The 19,481-nt window shown below is 43.5% G+C and overlaps 1 protein-coding gene across 1 annotated transcript in view; it reads left to right on the top strand.

Annotated features, from left to right (window-relative positions):
• Positions 1 to 19,481, top strand: part of LOC137435018 (nebulin) — a gene marked incomplete at its 3' end in the record, with an annotated part of 363,563 nt that overhangs the window by 99,243 nt on the left and 244,839 nt on the right. Inside the window, 2 exon segments of the mRNA XM_078785019.1 lie at positions 3,053 to 3,157; positions 3,290 to 3,397. Of these exon segments, the coding sequence (XP_078641145.1) occupies positions 3,053 to 3,157; positions 3,290 to 3,397 (213 nt within the window).

Below are 19,481 nucleotides of genomic sequence, written 5' to 3' on the forward strand. Positions count from 1 at the left end.
ATCCTTTGCTATCGCTGGTCGGTCTTTGTGTCCAACAAGCGGTTGCTGAGAGAGACTCAGATGAGATTTGTTACCTGTATGTTCCATGAGCATCAGCTGCGGCTGTATGGACATGTGGCTCGTTTTCCGGACACTGATCCAGCTCACCAGATACTCTCAGCAAGGGAGCCTCGTGAGTGGAGGAGGCCAACGGACCGACCACGTGCCTCGTGGTTGCAGCAAGTTGATCGGTATCTCAAGGAGATAGGGATGGGCCAGGCATCAGCCTGGGGATGGCCAGATGGAGGCCCCTGGAGTACCGTCGGAAAGTGAATGTGGTGACGCGCTGCTCCGGCGCATGCTCCCATACCTGACCTGACCTGATCTCAAAAATACTTGGTGGTTGAATTCAGTGACCAGATATGCAAATCAAGTCAATCGGATGAAAATTGAGAATTTTAGAAATTTGGCCTATGTTGACCTTTTGGCCTATGTTGACCTCAAAAATAGTTGGTGGTTGAATTCAGTGAATATATATGCAAATCCTCTTCAAATTTCAAATCAACTGGATGAAAATTGAGGATTTGAGAAATTTGGCTTGTGCTGACCTTTTGGCCTATGTTGCCACAAAATATAATTGGTGGTTGAATTCAGTGACCAGATATGCAAATCCTCTTCAAATTTCTAGTCAATCGGATGAAAATTAACGATTTTAGATTTTGACAAAGTTAGTGACCTTTGGCCTATATTGACCTTTTGACCCCCAAAACAATAGGCTTCTTGCTTATGACCAACTCTACTATTTGGTGAAGATCGGTTGAAAATTGTGACCTGTAGGCGACTGACATACAGACAGACAAGTAGACAGACAGACACACACACAGACAGGCAGACAGACAGACAGAATAACACACAAGACCAACCAATATACTGTCGTGCGACTGGTTAACACCAGAGACCGCGGATAGGCCTAAACGGTTTTATTCGGAGGCAACAACCAATACGGATTTTACTATGGTCGCGCGGGAGGAATAAAGAAAGTGGAAGCTGCATAAACGCTTAACTGTGGACGGCGATCGAACTCCACCGGACACTCCGGCAGCTTCGATCCTGCAGGGGAAATTGACTCGACACGGGCACAGGTGTAACAGGGAATACAAAATAATACAAGGGTTTATTAAAAAGAAACGCAGGGACAGGAAAACGCGATAATAAATCTAAAACTCCTAAATTGGGATCCCACACACCAGATCTCAAACAGACGGGGGAAAATGAATTACGAAAAGAAATGTCTCGTCGTGTAATTTGCAATGGGGATTGGCCTTATCTGTCCTGTCATCTTGTCTTTGGCTGCCATCCAACACGGCTCCGTTCGGCCCCGATGCACCCACGAGGTCCCTCGCTCCAGCGCCACAGCACCGAACACCGCTCCAAGCACACGCAGATGGCGAGCCAACGCCCGCGAGGTCCGTACACCACTCCAAGCTTCAGGAGCACCGATCACACACAACAGCCAGGGAAGGATGTGCTGCAAGAGGAAGCTGCGCAAGCAAGAAAAACCCGACGTGCTACGAACTGCTGGATCTCCAAGAGCACGAACCGCAAGAGCGAAAATGGCGTTCGGCGCTCCCTTAAATAACCTTCCCGCGGTGGTGACGTCAGCCCTGGCGCGCCACCCAATCAGTGCCCTCCACTGACTCGTTGGCTGGAGGTTCGCGCCTACCGCACCACCCCAACACTCGTTCCCTGTAGCGTGGTCATAGCGTGTGCTATTCGACGTGGATAGGCCTGCCAGAGGTGTAGGTGGCGGCAGCCACAATCGGCGGTGTCCTGGCCTGGTTTCCTTCCGAAGTCACTGTCAGGGAAGGGAATCATTTAGTGTTGCGCTAGGGACCGAACTACGTGTCTAAATAAGTGTATTGCCATAAGGGACAAAGGTTTGGCTACCAGGTGTGACACACAGGGGCGCTACTCTTTAATCCCTACTCTACTTATCACTCGAACATCCTGGTATGTTCACAGGTATACTCTTAACCGACAAAACACCTAAACACAGACTTATTACAGGGGAGATTCCTTACCGCGACAGACGAAGCACGTTACCTATTCAGATCTATCTGGCTCTAGATATTGCTACCCCACCCGACATAACAATACTTAAAAAATCGATTTTCGCAAGTAATAAGTTTGGAGATATTTTAGAAACATGACAATATCTCAAAGTGAGACCTGTCAGTAGTATATGTTGAAAGGGTTCATGAATTTACATCATTTGTTCCCTTGAATAATTATCCAAAGCCAGTGGTGATATCTATTTTTTGATTTATTTTTGTGGAGTCCCGACCTCGCCCTCCGATGTGACCGAGCCTCGAGTCCAGTTGTTCAAGAAATATCAAGTTTATTGAAGAACCAAGCACAGCTGTGGAGCATGTAAGATGGTCGCCAGAGTACAATCGTGGTGCCTTCAAAACAGTCTAAAATCTACTACGAAGGGTCTTCTTTAAGTATAGACCGACCCGTGATCGTTATCAAAATTAGGTTCAAGCAAAGCATTCATAAAGTCTACGAAATCGCCGTTCATCTTTGTATGTTAACACAAAGTGAGGTGATAGAATCAAGCTGTCGGTATAGAACAATACCCAGGACATAAACTACATTCCAGTCGTGTTGTTCCTTCATTACTTATCTCTGGCGACGGATGCTGCAATCTCAAGAGATTGGAAAGCACGCGAGTTAACTTTGGCTTGAGTCAGCAGCCTTTGAGTTTGTGCCAAGTTAAGACAATTCATGTTCCGATGTATTTAATTTCTCAATTGAGTATCATATTCATTTAAATATTGTATTTTTACCATTGAATAGACCCTTGGTCTCCACATTTTTTTTAATGTTAATGTATTTCAAACAAAGAAAGAGTAAAAGTGTCAGCATACCATTTGTATTCATGCTTACAAAATATTTCCCAGATTCTTGACAGCAATAAACACATCCTTGAGCATGCTGCTAATTCTGAGATTGTCTGCTTATTCACTCACTATCATATCCTGAAAACGATCCTGTAACAACAATTTTGCAGATTCGTTACCGGCAAGAGTATGAGAACATGACCAAAGGGAAGTGGGCCCAAGTACCCTGCTATGACGTGGCTGTCGCCAAAATGAACTCCGAGAACATCAGCGAGGTGAGCCCGTACAGCCCGTACAGCCAGAGACCCCACAGTCTTTCCTTCCGTACGCATAGCCAGATTTGTTCCTTGAAGATGATCGATGTGTTGATGTGCTGCCCTCATTCCAAATCCCACGTGCAATAACAGAACAACTACAAAAAGGCATACGAGAAGAATAAGGCCAAAGTTTTTGTGGACACCACAAAGACCCCTCAGTACAAAGTGTCGAAGAAAGCGGGTCAGAACGCCAGTGAGGTGAGTGGCATTACATGCTATTCTCAATATTGGATCACATGTATCATTTATCTTCTTCTATAGCATATAAACAACCTGATACTTATATTTGTTTTGTAATACGATTTCATGGGGAGTTGTATTTGCTACATAAACCTTATTCATCAGTTTTTCTTGCTAAACGGTTTGTCTTTGTGGAAACATAAATGTCCATGATTTATTTATGGCATGTACAAATTTTGGATTTTGCACTTAGTTGTATCACATCTTTACAGTAATAAGAATAAATGATCGTAATTATCCAATATTCAGTTTTAAAAAAATCCACTACAGAGCCACTTTTAGAGAAGGACCTCAGCAAATTCTGAATACAAGTTGGCTTAAAGTGTATAGGTCTGATGGTTAAATCCACAATGTGATCATCCTGCACTTCATAGACCTTCGCAAGAGATGGACTACAACTGAATCCTTGGTCTTTTTTCCACATCACTTGCTCCTTGGATGTGGCAAAAAGTCTATTAGATCCACAAATGCTTCACACACATCTTCAACAGAATCTGGACAGTATGACAATAAGAGAATGCAGACATCTTCATGAGGCAGAGCAGAAATTCAGTACATCAGTTACAGGGTTGCTAGCTTGGAGGTAGCACATTCAACTTTGAGTTGTCTCGTCTGGGTCATTTCCTTACCTGACGATCCCCTGCCATCCTGGTTATATGCAGGCAAGACATCTATCAATCCACTATCCATCAGTAGACGGGTCAATATACTGCCTGACCCCAAAAAAATTGCAAATTTTTGTTTTATGCTTATTTCTAGTAGTTTATGAAGTGGAAGACAACATATTAAAAGTTGGACAATTTTGACGCATGGGAAAGTCCCTCAGTGACGTCAGAAAACAAGATGGCTGCCGGCAGATAAAACGTAAAAAAATTGACTGATAATCATCAGACCACTAACAATTTAAAGTTAATTTTGCACCAATATTTGTATTATGATCGTTGCTGGTAGTTTATGCAGTGCTAATCCTGAGACCATTCGCAATTTAAAGTAAATATTTGCACAAATATATGTTCTTTGATTGTTTCTGCCAGTCTATGACATGGAAAGCAACATATAAAAAATTGGACAATTTTGACACATGTGGAAGTACCATATGCCTTCTAGTCTTAGATTCCAGTTTCATCGTCCTCCTCCTCCTCCTCTATGTCTGGTTCAACACTCATATTGTCACAGTTGCTGTCCTGGCAATGTCCACATGCACTGGTGCACTCTAATCCATGCTTCCTACATGAACACCTTAGTGTTTTGCACCCCCCTGAACAGTTGCAGTGAATCATCTGAAGTAGTATGTCTGGAGCAGGGCTTTTGTCTGTCATCACTGGAACAAGTTTTCCTCCTTCTACCTTCCATCCCCACTCCGTTGGCTCCATTCCACAACAAAGGCCCATCCATTCCATTACCTGGTAATAGGTCCGCAGAGAATGAAACTTGCAGGCAGCGGATGTGGGTGGCAGTCTTTCAGGAGTGACAAATGCCTTAGCCCTTGCAAGCTTTTTGCAGAGAATGTTGTATCTGATCGATGCCAATGAGTCGTTCTGATTTGCTTTAAACAATGCCACCATTGCTCTGCAGCCTGCAGTTTCAATAACATCCTGACTCTGCTGTGGTTTACAGAACACCTTTGAGCTGTCTATCAGTTCCTTTTCTTTCTTGATGATTCTTTGAAACCCTGACTTCTTTCCAATCCCAAAGACACGAGACGTTGCGTCACAGCCAGTTAATGCATGAAGGAACAATATATCTCTGCAGGCTGCATTTCCAAGTATCTGCTGAAGGACTTTGATATTGTAGACATTTGATTTTGCCTTGTCAGAACGGAAATAGAGTTCAATGCAGTTTGTCTCCACCATATAGAAGAGCAGGAGGAGAAGGAGATCTGTATCTTCTCCAATGAGGGTTGTAGATCTGGAAGCCGCATTTGCGACGGCCGCTTTTGCAATCTCAACATCAGCATCTCCCTCTGCTTGGATCACCTCACAGCCTTCCTTGTGCAACACCTCTATAATCAACAGTATCATTTCCTGCTTGTTTGACTCATTCGACAGAAAGTCCTCCTTTTTCCCAACAAATTTTGTTGACTCCGTAATGTTAACCTTGGTGGCATTCTTGTTTCTATTCCGACGTTGATGAGAACAGTCCTTTGTGCTTGGCCCAGCCTCATAACCATCAAACACAACAGTAGCTTTGCCATAGTGTCGTACTGTAAATGAGGCATATTCATCTGCAATGGAACTGTAGGTGAATCCCTCTGTCCACTTTAAGCGGTGAATAAGTGATCCCCCGTCAAGAACATAGTGATCTGTTCCTGGAACTGTCTGGTTGACAGCATTGTCAGATTTGGTTGTAGCATAATTCCTTATTGCCTCCGCCAACTGTGGTTTATCTGGCTGGCGCAGGATGTTTTTTGCCTCAAAAAGAGACATTGGGTATGGGCAGAGTTCATATTTCATCACTTCACCTATCTGGAGATCTCCCGTCTGTGACACCACTAAGAACCTCTGGAATAGTAACGCTGGATCTATTGTGCGGTCCTCAGCAACTTTGACTGCCCTGCTGAATGCAAGTGTCTTGGCTTTAGAACTCCTTTTGTGTGAATAGGAGTAAGCTGGGTGATCATCCATCTTCTTGACAATGTCACTACCTACTTTGAATAGGTCATGAACATTGACATCCTCATTTGCAGTAACCCCTGTGATGATATTGCGCAATGACTTGTCATCAGAAAATGGTGTGAAGCTGTCCAGTTTTTCGGCAACTTTGCCACGATCAGCTTCATCTCGACTCACCCTGGATGTTGTCAACTCCTTATGTTGTTCACTTGTTGAGTAGCTACTCGAGGTCAGTTCTTGCATAGCAAGGTTGTAGGAGGACGATATGGTTGAAGACAGAGTCCAAACTGCTCTCTGGTGCTCTGACATCCCACTTCCTCGAGTCAGCCCCCCTTGGCTTTTCAGTGAGCGCATTAATGTCTGTTCTATCACAAGATCAGAGCCTAGGCCAGCCCAGTATTGGTCACTGCGCCGGATTACATGATAACCAGATTGGAACTTCTGATGAACCTCAGGGTTGTCATCCTCTAACGCAAGCATCTTCTCGAGATAGAGTCGAGCTGACTTCAGGTAATTGGGATGGCCAGCAGCTGCAAATATCGGCAAGCAAGCTGATATGGCTTGGAGATGCATCTCCCAGGACCCCGTCCGATCAGCTGCCACAAGTGCCCTTGCAATTCCCAACATACGCTGGTAGTTGATCCAAAGTGCACTGGTTTTCGAGTCCTTTGCAAGTTTATTCCTTTCCTGATTCAATCTATTGTCAATGAAATGAATGCACTCTGATTGCAACACAGACTCTATAGTGTCACTTTCGACAGTCTCCAGGGAAATGTACAGTCGCTCCAGTTCTGCCACTTGTTCTTGAAACCCAGGGTCAACATCCACAATCTTGCCAACAACCTGACGTGTAAGACACTGATCCACAAGCAAATGGCCACGAAAAGCACGTTGCACCGCCTTCCCACTCAGCATGTGCACAACAGCATTTTGACCATACACTGTTTCCAGGATCTCTTTCAGTCCACTTCCATCCATCAAACTTCCAATGGCACCCAACAAATTCATTAATGTGTGGAAGCTCCCAAGCAGTAGCACTGCATTATGGATTGGGTTATCAGCAGGAAGAGCATTCACTATCTCAGAGGCCTTCCAAAACAGCGGTTGGTCAAATGTGATGATTGCTGGCATGTTGTGTTTTGATGCAAGTTTGCTCAGGTAATCAAGAGTTGACAAGATGCAGGTTTTGTCACCTGGGTTCATATCAATCATTGGGAGAAACTGTATTGAGGCTTTCCCTGGGTGATCACACTCCTCATGCAGAAAGTGCATCATGCCTTGCCAATTTGGTGCACTCTTTTCGAAGCAAAATGACATCTCCCATAATATGTCAATTGGGCGATCACAAATTGATAACAAAGGGAGGGGCTGAAATTTGAGGTTGCGGTTGACGTGCTCTGCATAGCGGTAATCTATTATATTGATCTTCGTCAGTTCGACGAGCTTCCTGTCAGACATTTTCTTTCTAGATATGATGTGGCTAGATTGACGCCCTGGTGTAATAGCTGCTATCATGCCCATCCCATGAAAGGTACCCTTTCCATCCAACGTTATGATGTTGTGGTCCACATTGTCTCCAGCAAATAACAAGGATGTATCAAGAATGTCGGTGTCACCTCCAAACACATCCGGAGCAAGAGAAGAGGCTGCATTTACTTCAAACCGTTGCACTTCGGAGTAAGATGAGGAAAAGCCAAAGGTTGATAGACTATCTATCAAGAAACGAGACCTATACAAGTGATGCATTTGCACTGCAAGACCAAGCTGCAATGGTGCAATTACAGCTGTATTGTATTGTATCTCCAATGTTTACCATACAACGTTGTCCAATTGAGTCCTAATTAGGTGTAATTAACTAATTCATGTGGAGTTGTTACTCAGTCAAGCTGCACAACTACCAGTGAGGAATTAGGTCATTAGCCTACATGCTGGGAGGTCATATTGTTAAAGACATGTGTCAGGTAGCAGATGTAAACATTGTTAAAGACACGAAACAAGTGTTATAAAATGTTGCCTTTGCAGCTGGTCTCAGTGGAACAAATTAATTTATATAAACAAAAAGAAACAAAAATAAAAAACCAAAGACGTTTTCGACGTAGTGAATCGTGCATGGTTTTGTGACATTTTTATCATGTCAAAAATTTTTACTTTCCCATGGTCCATTTCTGTCCAACTTTTGATATGTTCCTAAGTAAGTCTTAAAATATAAGGAAATGCAATAAAACTAAAATTTGCAATTTTTTTGGGGTACGGCTGTTCTGGTTGTATATTGACCCGTCTACAGATGTGATGGTAATATCTTGGTCTTTCTGCCAGAATTGGTTGAATTCTAAAGATCCCATGGTGTCTTTCACAATAATTGGCCATCATGTGCAAGAACCCTGGCCAAATTCCAATTCCTGGCCTAATGTACAGACACAATTTCACCAATGGAAGAAATCCAATTAGATCCCGGTGCAAAATGCATTTACTAAACAAGTAATTAAATAAATCAACATATAAATGCTTAAATGTCATCCAGTGAATACATAAAAGGAGTCCTGCAAAACATTGATATCTCACTATCTGGAGCTTGCAAAATTTTAACTCCAACAGAGGAAAATATTACAACAGCTGAAAACATTTTGTACATGTACTGAAAATTTTCTTTGACACAAACTATCATTACCAAAGCAGGCCTAAAACAAAACTTGTGATTGTTAGTGCTTAAATCCTGAATGATTGCCCATAATATGACATCAGCAGAAATTTAGAGCAGCAATTCAGTGAAGTCCCTAAGTCTTGGATATTTGCTTAGGAGGGGGAATTGGAATATGCACCTGACAGGAGGTGACATATATATATTGTTACAGACGTGGCTTAGATGTTATTTACCGAGCGGTTGTGGTATGACCACGTCTGCACAAGTTACCCGATTATACCCGAACGTTGACTAATCGCGCTACGCTAGATCAATGAAGGAAAAGACACACAGCTGGGATTCAAATGACACGACACCTGGGTTCAGTTCTCAAGACCTCCGGAGGAGGTTATATTGTTACGGAAGGTTAGATTACAACTACAAGAGGGACAGCATAGTAAGATAAGCACTTAGACACACTCTTATATTATTCCCAACAGACGACAGATAAACGGGACAAAAGGCTGACTCACACGGGGTCTGATGGCTAGGAAAGGCAGGATCGATGGCTCCAGGTGCACCTGGGCTCAAAGGTCAGAATCGACTCGGTCCGGTCCAGAGATGCGGGGAGGTATTCAGCGCTCGTACGTGGCAACTTCTCTCTCCAGGCTGGGGGCGCATCTGACCTCACATCCGGTGAGTCGCTTCGTATATCCGGCGGGGAGTGACACGCCCTCGGCTCGTTAGCTCCGCCCCAGATGGAATCGGCACGTCGCCTCTCATTGGGTGCGTGCGGGGGGGGTTACCGGCTCCGCCCTTGACGGGGGACTGACAAGGAGCCCCTTCGTGGTAACCCCGTGGAGCGCATGGTCCGGCGCGCATTGTCAATGGCGGCTAACCGAGCCGGTGTGATGACGCACACTCCCCCCGCGCAGCGTCGTTGTTGTTGTAATTGTTGTTGTAGTTGTAGTTGTAGTTGTAGTTGTAGTTGTTGTTTGGGGAAGAAGATGGAAGGAGGTATGGGAAAGGTCCTAAACTCACTACTGGTGCCATATAATCACATTCTGGTGCAACGAAGAGTCAGAATTAATGGAAAGGAGTCCTTAACTGACATAGACTAAGAATAACTAGCAAGATGTCCGAAAGTTGTCTACGTGTGATGCGGTGGACCTGGGCACGACATTTAATGGGGGAAAAAGGGGAAGGTCGGCTCTACTGATTGTTGTTTACAGACAATGGGACTAGGGAATGGGGGATTGGGGATAGTCGGGGAGTATTGGGGAAATAGGGGAATATTTACAAGCGGATATGGAGGCCAAATTCCATATTCGCAACAATATATATATATACACATATATATATATATATATATATATATATATATATATATATATATATACATACATACATACATACATACATACAGTATACACAGTTCATTCAGAAAGTATTCAGACCCCTTCACTTTTTTCACATTTTGTTATGTTGCAGCCTTATACTGAAATCGTTTAAATTCATTTTTTCCCTCATCAATCTTCACTCAATACCCCATAATGACAAAGAGAAAACAGGATTTTAGAAAGTTTTGCAAATTTATTAAAAAGAAAAACCTGAAATATCACATTGACATAAATATTCAGACCCCTTGCTATGACACTTGAAATTTAGCTCAGGTGCCTCCCATTTCTTTTGATCATCTTTGAGATGTTTCTACACCTTGATTGGAGTCCACCTGTGGTAAATTCAATTAATTGGACATGATTTGGAAAAGCACACACCTGTCTATATAAGGTCTCACAGCTGACAATGCAAATCAGAGCAAAAACCAAGCCATGAGGTCGAAGGAACTGCCTGCAGAACTCAGAGACAGGATTGTGTCGAGGCACAGGTCTGGGGAAGCCTACAAAAGAATTTCTGCTGCATTGAAGGTTCCCAAGAGCACAGTGGCCTCCATAATTCTTAAATGGAAGAAGTTTGGAACAACCAGGACTCTTTCTAGAGCTGGCCGCCCGGCCAAACTGAGCAATCGGGGGAGAAGGGCCTTGGTAAGAGAGGTGACCAAGAACCCGATGGTCACTCTGGCTGAGCTCCAAAGATCCTGTGTGGAGATGGGAGAAACTTCCAGAAGGACAACCATCACTGCAACACTCCACCGATCTGGGCTTTATGGCAGAGTGGCCAGACGGAAGCCTCTTCTCAGTGATAGACACATGAAAGCGTGCTTGGAGTTTGCAAAAAAGCACCGAAAGGACTCTCAGACTGTCAGAAACTTGATGCTGTGGTATGATGAAACCAAGATTGAACTGTTTGGCCTCAATTCTAAGTGTGATGTCTGGAGGAAACCAGGCACCGCTCATCACCTGCCCAATACCATCCCAATGGTGAAGCATGGTGGTGGCAGCATCATGCTGTGGGGGTGTTTTTCAGCAGCAGGGACTGGGGGACTGGTCAGGGTTGAGGGAACAATGAACGGAGCAAAGTACAGAGATATCCTTAATGAAAACCTGAAACAGAGCGCTCAGGACCTCAGACTGGGCCAAAGGTTCACCTTCCAACAGGACAATGACCCTAAGCACACAGCCACGACAATGCAGGAGTGGCTTCGGGATAACTCTGTGAAGGTCCTTGAGTGGCCCAGCCAGAGCCCTGACTTGAACCCAATCGAACATCTCTGGAGAGACCTGAAAATGGCTGTCAACCGACGGTCCCCATCCAACCTGACAGAGGTTGAGTATATATATATATATATGTACATATATATATATATATGTATATATATATGTATATATATATATATATATGTATATATATATATACAGACTTGGCATTTAATATGGAATATTTTTTTTGTGGGGGTGAACTTACTTTTCAAGATGACTTAGAACCAAAAGTTCATTGGAATTATGTTGAAATTATTCTAGATTTTGTTAATGTGACCTTTAAAGGAAACAAAAACCACATTTGACATTTCGAAGCAAATAAATTGATCCTTGAAAGTGATGTAAACTGATATCGAACTCAATTCACGGACAGTACTGTGTTAAACTTCTGTATGTTTTCCAGAAGTATCTCTTTATTTTGCACATTAGCCAAAAATGTTTTTTTAACAAAAACAAAAGTTAAATTACGACTGGGATTATGGACAGTAAAATGACAGTTCAGTACTTCGTGTAACCCCCACGAGCATTCAGGAGAGCACGTACACGTTGAGGCATGCTGTTCACGAGATTTGCCAAGGTTTGGACAGGAATCGCTTGCCATGCAGTGACAATAGCCTGCTGCAATTCATGCACAGAGGGAGGCTGCTGGTCCAAGTGGTCGATTTGACGCGTTAATTCTGCCCACAAGTTCTCTATCGGATTCATATCTGGGGACATGGCAGGCCACTCCTTATGCTCGACACCACGGTCAACAAGAAAGTGTTGGATCATGCGAGCATGATGAGGCCGTGCATTGTCATCTTGGAAGACAAAGTTTCCTCGAAAGGCTGCATGAGCAAATGGAAGCAATGTTTCTTCCAGAATGGCCCTGTACTTGAACTGGTTCAGTTTCCATTCAGAACAGCCAGGTCAGTTTTGCCCCTGCATGAAAAGCAGCCCAAACGGTCACCCCACCACCTCCAGCTTGGACTCTTGGCACTATACAATCTTTGTTGTAGGCTTCATGCACTTGCCTGCGCACTCGGACGTGGCCATCTTGACGATAGACCAGAAATCTAGACTCGTCACTGAAGATCACGTGATTCCTGTGTCCTGGCTGCCATTGACGGTGCTCTCTGGCCCACTGCAATCGGCGCTGGCGGTGTTGTCTGGTCAGGGGTGGCTTTCTCAGGGTACGCCTGGCACGATAGCCTGCTTGAACCAGTCATTGGTTGACTAGCCTTCTGGGTACAGGCACATTTGTCAGTTGCTGCCACTCAGCCCTAAGCCGATTAGCTGACTTGGTACGGCCATTGCAGACTAACCGGTGCAGCTGGCGATCATCCCTCCTTGTGGTTCTGCGGGGACGTCCTGGCCTCGGTATTGGAGTAGGGACACCCCTCTGAGCATTTAGTTTCAGGATCTTTGACACCTGACCTTGAGTGATTTCATACTGCCGAACAATAGCATGCTGTTTCATGCTGTAATTTCGTAAAGCCACCACTCCATGACAAACAGCATTGTCGAGTTGACGGACCATCTCCAGAGGAATCGGCAATGACTTTTGGAGACGTGCAGCAGTTGTTTTCCACTAATACAGAGCGCAACAACCCTTGTATACCCGACTGTGAAGCCAATCATCAAATGCACCTGTCCGTACATTTTGCCACGCCACCTGTGATATAATCCTGTTGTTGACTTCTTGCTGCGACAGACAATCAGTGACATGGTTCTTTTAACAAATAAATCACCAATGTGTAAAAGAAACTCACCAGATTGATATACTGAGTTAAGAAAGTAAACCCAAGTCAAGAAAAAAAAAAAATTCCATATTAAATGCCAAGTCTGTATATATATATATATATATATATATATATATATATATATATATATATATATATATATACACATACATACATACATACATACATACATATATATATATACATATATATAAATAAATAAATATATTTATATATAAATAAATAAATCTATATTCATATTGTCGCGCGATCCCTTCCGGTTAATACCAGGGCTCGCGAATGACCAAACGGCTTTAATGGAGGCGACGATCAAACACGGATTCGGCTATAAGAGCACGGGAGGAGGAAGTGAAGAAGAAGAAGCTGAAGCACTTACCTATAGCGAACCGACAGCAGCTCCGATCCTGCAGGGGAAAGTAACTCAACGAACACGGGAAGTAAAATGTACAAAGATAATTTATTTCAAAGCCAAGACAATGAAACGCGACGGAGATAAATAATTTTCCTAAATCGGGATCCCGCACACCGACTTCCAAATACGAGACAAAGGAATGAATTACATAAAATAACCGTCCCGTCATGTAATGATCTGTGGGGTGCGGCCTTATCTGTCAGTAGTCTGCAGTGTGTCATCCGGAATCGTCGAGGCTCCAGTGGCACGAAGAATCGTCGAGGCTTGCTCGCGCGCTCTGCTAGGCCCCGAGCGCACGCCGCCAGGTAGGCCCCGGCCTCGTCTGCTCAGTGGCACGCCTCGCTCCCAGGCCGTCTGCCGCACGTGAGGTCCCGCTCGCTCCGAGCACCAAAAGCACCGAGCACTGAACACCGCTCCAAGCACCACGACGAACCAGCTAAGAGCTCCGAGAGATCTCCAAGAGCGAAGCACGAAGGGTCCAGGCAAAAAGAAAGAGCAAGCACGATGGGTCCAGCGTAGAGGCAAAAAGAGGGCGAATGGCGATCTCCAATACGTAGGGGTCCAGCGCGAAGAGAGAAAATGTCGTCCAGCGAGTCCTTTTGTCACTTCGCGTGTGACGTCAATTCTGGCGCATTCCCAATCAGAGCCTCGTCTCTCGACCTCTCAAATGTTCTGACTGCGCTGGTGCCATCCCATTGGCCAAGTGCTTCCCGCCTTGTGGTGTTGCTCGCCCCTTCCCCTGGCCAATCAACAGTCCTGGGCATGGCTCCCAGCCTTGCTCGATGCTTGGTCGCCCATGGTAGCGTACTGCGCAGCTGCTGCCTGCTTGTCTTCCAAAGTCTTATTGGAAGGGAGGGGAATTATTTAATGTGTGCTCTCAGGGATCTATCTCGTGTCTATGTGAGTGTGTATTGCCAAAAGGGACACAGGTTTGGCGACAGAGGGGACGACGAACAAAGGAATCTTATCCATAATCCCAGTACTACTTAGCATGCCCCGCCCCCTCGTGACGGGGACACCAATACAGCTTATACCGACATCCGGCTAACCATAGAACTTATTACAGGTAGATTCCCTATCGCGACAGTCGAATACCTACCTATATACAGTCACGTGAAAAAGTAAGTACACCCCCTGTAAAGTTTTGACTTTTTCAACATATTTAAGTAAATACAGCTATTTGATCTTCATATCAACAATATTGATAGATAAAGGTGTACAGTCACGATAAAGGTATATATATACAGTATATGATAGATACGATAAAGGTATATGATAGATAAAGGTATATATATACAGTCACGTGAAAAGGTAAGTACACCCCATGTAAAGTTTTGACTTTTTCAACATATTTCAACATACAGCCATTTGATCTTCATTTCAACAATATTGATAGATAAAGGTGATATAATATAACAAATATCATGAAACATTTACATTTTGTAGTCCATTGTATAATTTAAATAAATATAAATGCAAATTTTGCATGTGAAAAGGTAAGTACACCCCACATTTATCACTACTTCAAATACCTAAAATTAGAATCGGGTGCACCAGCTCAGGTGCAAATGATTAGAACATCGTTAGAGAGGGTCTTGGCTTATTTAAACCTCAGACATTTAGTTTGGTTTGCTCTTTGTTGTTGAAGTGTACAGCGTCACCATGCCTAGATCAAAAGAGCTCTCTGAGGCCTTCAGAAAGAAGGTTATAGATGCCTACGAGTCTGGGAAGGGATTTAAAAAGATCTCCAAACAATTTGAAATCAATCATTCGACTGTCCGGAAGATCATCTACAAGTGGAGAAGATTCCAAACAACTGCCAACTTGTTCAGGCCAGGCCGCCCCAGCAAGGTCAGCCCGAGAGCAGACCGCAAGATGCTGAAAGAAGTCTCCAAGAACCCCAGAATGTCATCACGGGACCTACAGGTAGCTCTTGCCACTGTTGATGTCAAAGTGCACGAGTCTACCGTTAGAAAGAGGCTGCACAAATTTGATATCCATGGGAGGTGTGCCAGGATTAAACCTTTGCTGTCCAGAAGAACATCAGGGCAAGACTAAAGTTTGCCAATGAACACCTCGGCAAAGACCAGCACTTCTGGAACAATGTGCTCTGGACAGATGAGTCAAACATAGAGCTATTTGGCCACAGTACCAGAAGACATGTTTGGCGAAAACCAAAGACAGCATTTGACCACAAGAACCTGATACCAACTGTAAAGCATGGTGGTGGAAATATTATCTTTGGGGCAGCTTTGCTGCATCAGCGCCTGGGCAGCTCACCATCATAGAATCCACTATGAATTCTTCATTGTACCAGAAGGTGCTTGAGGATAATGTGAGGCCATCTGTCGGAAAGTTGAAGCTCAACCGAAGGTGGACCTTGCAACATGACAATGACCCTAAACATACCAGTAAATCTACCAAGGGATGGCTGAAAATAAAGAAATGGAGGGTTCTGGAATGGCCAAGTCAAAGCCCGGATCTAAATCCCATCGAGATGTTGTGGGGGGATTTGAAACGAGCTGTGCATGCAAGAAACCCCTCAAACATCGCACAGCTGAAAGAATTCTGCATGGAGGAGTGGGCAAAAATTTCTCACAGTCGATGTCAGAGACTGGTAGACAGTTATAAGAAATGCATACTTGAGGTTGTTTCTGCCAAAGGGGGCAATGCCACCTATTAGAGCCAAGGGTGTACTTACTTTTTCCACATGCGAAATTTGCATTTATGTTTATTTAAATTATACAATGGACTACAAAATGTAAATGTTTCATGATATTTGTTATATTATAACTCAGCCTCAAGCTCAACCAAGCGTCACTTTAATACGAGCGCTTATCCTCGGTTCATGCGCGTCTTTCTCCGGTCTGGTAACTCTCATCAATACGCGCCTCTCCAATAGCTCATAACTCACCGAACTCACCGCACTCAACTCGCTGAACTGCCTCTAACTCACCGAACTCAACTGCTCGACTGCACTGGTGGGGGCTTTGCGCGAAGGGTTATATGGACACCCCCTGAGCCCTCTAGAACGTGCCAACCACGCCCTGTGACGCATTGCCGCAGCCACTCCCTTTGAGCCCTGATTGGCGGCTTGCGCTTACCGTCAGCTTCTTCCCCGCCCTCATTCGGTCCCGACCCGACCTGCCAGGCCTGCCTCGTGTTAACTCGCGCCAAAAAGCCAAAGGCAGCACAAGGAGGCAATGGAGGCATAAGGCAATGGAGGCAATGAAAGGACCTATTCTCATTATTCTACTCAACGCAAGACTAACACAGGAAAAGGACTATTCTTACACATACTATGAGATAACTGCACTATCACGAGGCTACATGTTGCAATGTGACTAACTATGAGGGGGAAATTTAACCTTTATTTTACAAAACTCAAAACCGCAACAATATATATCGTGTGAGAAATCTCTGAGGATATCCTGGAGACTCAATAGCTCAGTGGGTTGTCACCACGTAAGTGATGAGGTTTGTTGGTTCGAGTCCTGGGTTGTCAGAATTTTTTCACACCAGCCTTCCGCAGGAATTTACTTCCTCTTTATTTAAGAAAAAAAAAATAATAATTAAAAAATATATATATATATATATTTTTTCAACTTAAGTTTTCAACTTCAATTGTTTATAAAAGGAAATATCACGTATATTACAAATACATTTGTGCAAAATAATTGTTTGAATTATGATTGGTGTAAACCATGACAAAACGGCAACTCGGGTACAGTCATTTATCTATACTAGGGCATGCCCGTACGTGGGTGCAATGCCCGTACGTGGGTACGTGGGTACGTGGGTGCGAGTACGGTGACAATCCCCCCCCCCTATTTACATGAAATGGTTTGGTCCATGAAATGTTTTGGTCCATTCGCAACGCCAAAGCGAACGGCGAACGCTTTACATGAAATGGTTTGGTCCATGAAATGTTTTGGTCCATTCGCAACGCCAAAGCGAACGGCGAACGGCTTGCGAGTACAGTAGTCCTGCGGCATAGCAGACCAATTGTTCAAATTGTTCTAAAAGCACCAAAATTGGCACACATGTAGATTAATATATTCTAAACATTTTTGGATATGGAGGCATTCAAGATTAGCCGCCAAATTCAAAAATGGCCGCCAAATGTGCTACGGGGAGAATCTTGAATGCCTCCATATCCAAAATTGTTCAGAATGTATTAATCTACATGTGTGCCAATTTTGGTGCTTTTAGAACAATTTGAACAATTGGTTTCGTATTTTTTACTATGCCGCTGGGCTAGTCCTGCGGCATAGCAGACCAATTGTTCAAATTGTTCTAAAAGCACCAAAATTGGCACACATGTAGATTAATATATTCTAAACATTTTTGGATATGGAGGCATTCAAGATTCTCCCCGTAGCACATTTGGCGGCCATTTTTGAATTTGGCGGCTAATCTTGAATGCCTCCATATCCAAAAATGTTTAGAATATATTAATCTACATGTGTGCCAATTTTGGTGCTTTTAGAACAATTTGAACAATTGGTTTCGTATTTTTTACTATGCCGCTGGGCTACAGTGACAATCCCCCCCCTCTATTTACATGAAATGGTTTTAATTAGTTTTAAAACATAGTTTAACGCCAACATAGCGGCAACATAGTTTGCCAACGTGAAATAAATGAATACGCTCTCAAATGTGCCGTCCGAGGCAGAGTGTGTTCGCCACGTTCGGCACACGCGATAGCTCGCTGCTCTCTGATTGGTTGAATCGTTTTTTGGACATAGCTCGGTAAGTACTTGTCCGATTAATATGAAACCTTGAAAAGGCACATCCTCGGGTCCCCAGCAATATACCTGGCAAGTTTAAAGTATATCGGACCCGTGGTTGTCGAGAAACAGCGGTCACAGACATACAAACATACAAACATACAAACATACACACAGAGATTACTGGAATTATAGATAGATATCTACACATCTCGGCAGTGTCTGTGTTGTCACTTAACGACTCCCTCAAACTTTTGTTTCCGTGGTTGTGAAGTGTTTTTAATAATGTGGTTTTGGTTTTGAATCACATGGTGGTGAGGTATTTTGAATTATGTGGTGGTGAGGTGTTTTTAAATGACATGGTGGTGAGGTGTTTTTAAATCACTTGGTGGTGAGGTATTTATAATTACGTGGTGGTGAGGTGTTTTTAATTATGTGATGGTGAGGTGTTTTTAAATGACGTGGTGGTGAGGTGTTTTTAATTTTATGGCTGTGAGGTGTTTTTAATATCGTGTTTCGTGGCTGTGAGGTGTTTTTAATTTCCTGGCTGTGAGGTGTTTTTAATTTCGTGGCTGTGAGGTGTTTTTAATTTTGTGGCTGTGAGGTGTTTTTATTCCGTGTTTTATGGCTGTGAGGTATTTTTAATTTCGTGGCTGTGAGGTGTTTTTAATTTCATGGCTGTGAGGTGTTTTTAATTTCGTGGCTGTGAGGTGTTTTTAATCCATGTTTTATGGCTGTGAGGTATTTTTAATTTCGTGGCTGTGAGGTGTTTTTAATTTCATGGCTGTGAGGTGTTTTTAATTTCGTGGTGGTGAGGTATTTTAAATTTCGTGGCTGTGAGGTGTTTTTAATTTCGTAGCTGTGAGGTGTTTTCAATTTTATGGCTGTGAGGTGTTTTCAAGTTTGTAGCTGTGAGGTGTTTTTAATTTTGTGGTGGTGAGGTGTTTTTAATTTCGTGGCTGTGAGGTGTTTTCAATTTCGTGGCTGTGAGGTGTTTTTAATTTCGTGGCTGTAAGGTGTTTTTAATTTCGTGGCTGTGAGGTGTTTTTAATTTCGTGGCTGTGAGGTGTTTTTAATTTCGTGGCTGTGAGTTGTTTTTAATTTTGTGGCTGTGAGGTGTTTTTAATTTCGTGGCTGTGACTTGTTTTTAATTTCGTGGCTATGAGGTGTTTTTAATTTCGTGGCTGTGAGGTGTTTTTAATTTCGTGGCTGTGAGGTGTTTTTAATTTTGTGGCTGTGAGGTGTTTTTAATTTTGTGGCTGTGAG

Source organism: Myxine glutinosa, chromosome 1, assembly GCF_964187855.1.
Source record: "Myxine glutinosa chromosome 1, kmMyxGlut1.1, whole genome shotgun sequence".
Lineage (NCBI taxonomy): Eukaryota > Metazoa > Chordata > Myxini > Myxiniformes > Myxinidae > Myxine > Myxine glutinosa.